Raw genomic sequence first — 3,094 nt, 5'->3', positions numbered from 1 at the left:
CCAGGCAACCAAGCAACCAGGCAACCAGGCAACCAAGCAACCAGGCAACCAAGCAGCCAGGCAACCAAGCAGCCAGGCAACCAAGCAACCAGCCGTAGATTTCTTTTCCTTAGTCAATCAGTTCTGTGGTATTCTTCAGCATTCTTCTTTCTCTTACCTGCTTCTGTACTTAGAGAAGCACCCATCTCAGCATCCATCTTCCCAATACTTCAGCTTCCACTCTCTGCTCCTGGTCTTTTGTCCACTTGTAGACAAATGAGGATTGTTGAAATCACTTACTGATTTTCTTTTCTTTTTGTAAGTAATAAGGGAATGGAAACTGGGATTTTGTTATCTAACACATCGGTCAGGACAGGAAATCATTCTAACTCCTTATTTGCTTCCTGGATTTCCCTTGGGCTTTCAATTCTGCTTCATGGCCAAGGTCATTTGGAAATTCCCTAGGCACCTCAAACTGAAGGCATTCGATGCTAAAATCTCTGTTGTCCCCCGTCACAGGCCTTTCCCTCCTGTGCCCATTGTCTCTACCTCATCCATCTGTCCTTCTACCACATGGCTCTCAGAACTTAAAGTCAGGTCTGTCAGGCTTGGTTACCAGGACTTAATGAGTTATCGCCCCAGCTCCAATAAGTACTTTGATTGATATTGAACCTTATGGGGATTGACTCAGTCATTATTTGGATAAGTTGATGGTTTCCAAAGTCTCTGTGTGGGCTGACACAATCAGTAGTGTGATGAACAGTTCCATGCGGATTTATACAAACGAGTCCATTAACTTCCAACACATCTGCTTTTTCTTCCACAGATGACTAAATGCTACAACTAAAACATTAAATTCAGATGACTTGGTATCTAAAACCGTAAAATGAGGTGTTTATGGGTTACTTAAATCAGGGGATAATTATGGAGGGAGTTTTAGTTTGGTATTTTATTAGTCTGGTATTTAGTGGTGTTATGGCTCTCTGCTTCCATTAAACATGCTAACATGTCTTTAGCAATGTGTAATAGTGGAACTTACTCAACAGTTCTCAGACAAATGTGTTACTAGAGGATGCAGTTACATACATTTTCTCATAGGAAAGTAGAGGTCACTGTCTCTAGTAAAATAGTGCCCATTTTTGGATTAGATCAATTGTGTAAAGTTACTGAATATAGAGCTTTCAAAATAATATAATTCAGGTGAGCCTAAAGGCTTCAAAATTCAAAAACAAAATATTGATCTTCAGTGGTTTTTTCCCATCATAATGGAGGTATAACTACATGTAATGAGTCCAGTCCCACTTTTCCATGAATCCCACCCCTCCATTGTTGTGTCGAGATGTTGTAGTTTGAGCCTGCTGCTTGTCTAGCTTTCTTCCATGATCCTCAGAGCAAGACACCTGGGCTTTGGGTGCCTTCCATGTTTACATTCTCAATGTATTTCTTTTGACCCATTCTCAGGGTAGTGAACAAGAAATTTAAATACATTAAAAGTAAAATTTAATGATATGGAGAGGTAGGAAATACAGAACTGCAGGCAACTGTGTTTTAGAGAAATGATTCAAGTTTCCAGAGCTAATGGAGCAGAACGGGACATAGCGTACAAGCTGTGGCATGAGGCAGAAGCTTGTGAAGGAGATAGCAAGGCTGGCTATCATCAGGAAGATTAGTGATGGCATATTTCCTGCCCAAGGAAGACAGAAAAGAAGAAAATTATTTATGTGATTTGTCTTTGAAATAAATTGAAAGAGTATTTCTGGTGCTTGTTTATCGCATACCTGGTTTGCACACACGTCCACTCATGACTTTCTGTCATCATTAATGAACATTGTTTGCCGTACTTACAGTGTAAACGAATCTGAGCCTTCTTTCGAAGCAACCCGAAGGTATTATTTCTATTTTCACCCGAGTTTAAGAATAATATCCTCCCTCGGTCTTTAATATCTCGCTCCAGTTGTGATGGTGTACAGTCATTTTTAATAGGTCTACAATATTTCCAACAGCAGTGGCTCACAAAAGGATTAATTTGTCAAGCTTATGCCTGTAGTTCCAGTACTGTAAACTCCGAGGCAGGGGAATAGGCTTACTTTCTAAGCCATTCTGCATTCTACACTGAGCTCCAGATGAGCCCAGGCTGCAACGATAGTCTGTCTGAGCAAAGACAGAAGAAAAAGAGAGAAAAAAAATTTAATTTGGCAAACAAATTGTGTCAACTGTTTCTGTTTTAATGGATTTCATGCCTTTCAAGTTTGGCTGAAAATCAAACCATCTCTAGTAAAGGAGTTTGAGAGCTCATTAAATAAAAACACAAAGAATTAATACATGTGTTAATTGTGCCTCCAACAATATTTGAGTATAATCCTGAGATGTAGAGCCCTGTGCTTTAACTACTCAAAACAAAAGAAAACAAAGCCAAACTAAACTCAAACCCAAATCTCAATGAAGTTCTGGGTTTGATCCCCAGCATCAACAGATAGTCCCCAGAGTAAGGGGAGAGGCAGGCAGGCATACCAGAGTTGGGGACCACTGCTTTCCTGTGTCTGTAGTTATCTAAAAGATGACTGTCACACTAGACTCTAATGTCCTCTGAAGCCCCAACATGCCTTGCTTCCCAGTGACCATTTAGCTTTTCTCAGTTCTTCCCTCTAACCTTCCTTTTCTGTTAACTGCAATCCCATCATCATAACTGACATGCCATGGACTAACTGTGAAAATCTGACTTTGAAGCTCACCCACTCCCTTCCCCAGCCACTCCCATCACCTCCTGGTTCTTCAGCTCACATGTATTCTGAAATGACTGCCAGTTAAAGTCTAATGTACAAACGTCCAGTAAAATCCTTAAGCTCAAGAAATAGAAAAAGAGAGGAGGAATTTATCAATTTATTTTTATCTTGTGTCTTTCTCTTAAAGACGTTTATTAGTTCTTTGAGAATTTTATACAATGTATTGTGAACATGGTCACCTGTCCCCCAACTCCTCTCCTTAAAAATATTTTATATGTTTGAAATATGGAACTTAAATGTTATTTCAACATTGAAACAGACTCCTTTAGATATCATTCTTCATTTTTAAATATTTATACATTACCTATGAGATATATATATATATATATATA

The 3,094-nt window shown here is 39.2% G+C and overlaps 1 protein-coding gene across 7 annotated transcripts in view; it reads left to right on the top strand.

The window, feature by feature from the left end:
• Abcc9 (ATP binding cassette subfamily C member 9) overlaps nt 1-3,094 on the top strand; it is a 122,491-nt gene that overhangs the window by 59,428 nt on the left and 59,969 nt on the right. For 5 of the 7 annotated variants that reach the window (XM_031383815.1, XM_031383813.1, XM_031383814.1 and 2 more), the window contains one exon: nt 1,827-1,865. The exons of the other annotated variants lie outside the window; for them this stretch is intronic. In XM_031383815.1, the coding sequence (XP_031239675.1) occupies nt 1,827-1,865 (39 nt within the window). The remainder of the gene's footprint in view (nt 1-1,826; nt 1,866-3,094) is intronic. 7 annotated transcript variants of the gene reach the window in all.

Source organism: Mastomys coucha, unplaced genomic scaffold (assembly GCF_008632895.1).
Source record: "Mastomys coucha isolate ucsf_1 unplaced genomic scaffold, UCSF_Mcou_1 pScaffold20, whole genome shotgun sequence".
Taxonomy (NCBI): domain Eukaryota; kingdom Metazoa; phylum Chordata; class Mammalia; order Rodentia; family Muridae; genus Mastomys; species Mastomys coucha.
The sequence above is the reverse complement of the archived record's forward strand: the minus strand, read 5'-3'. Positions and strand labels throughout refer to the sequence as shown.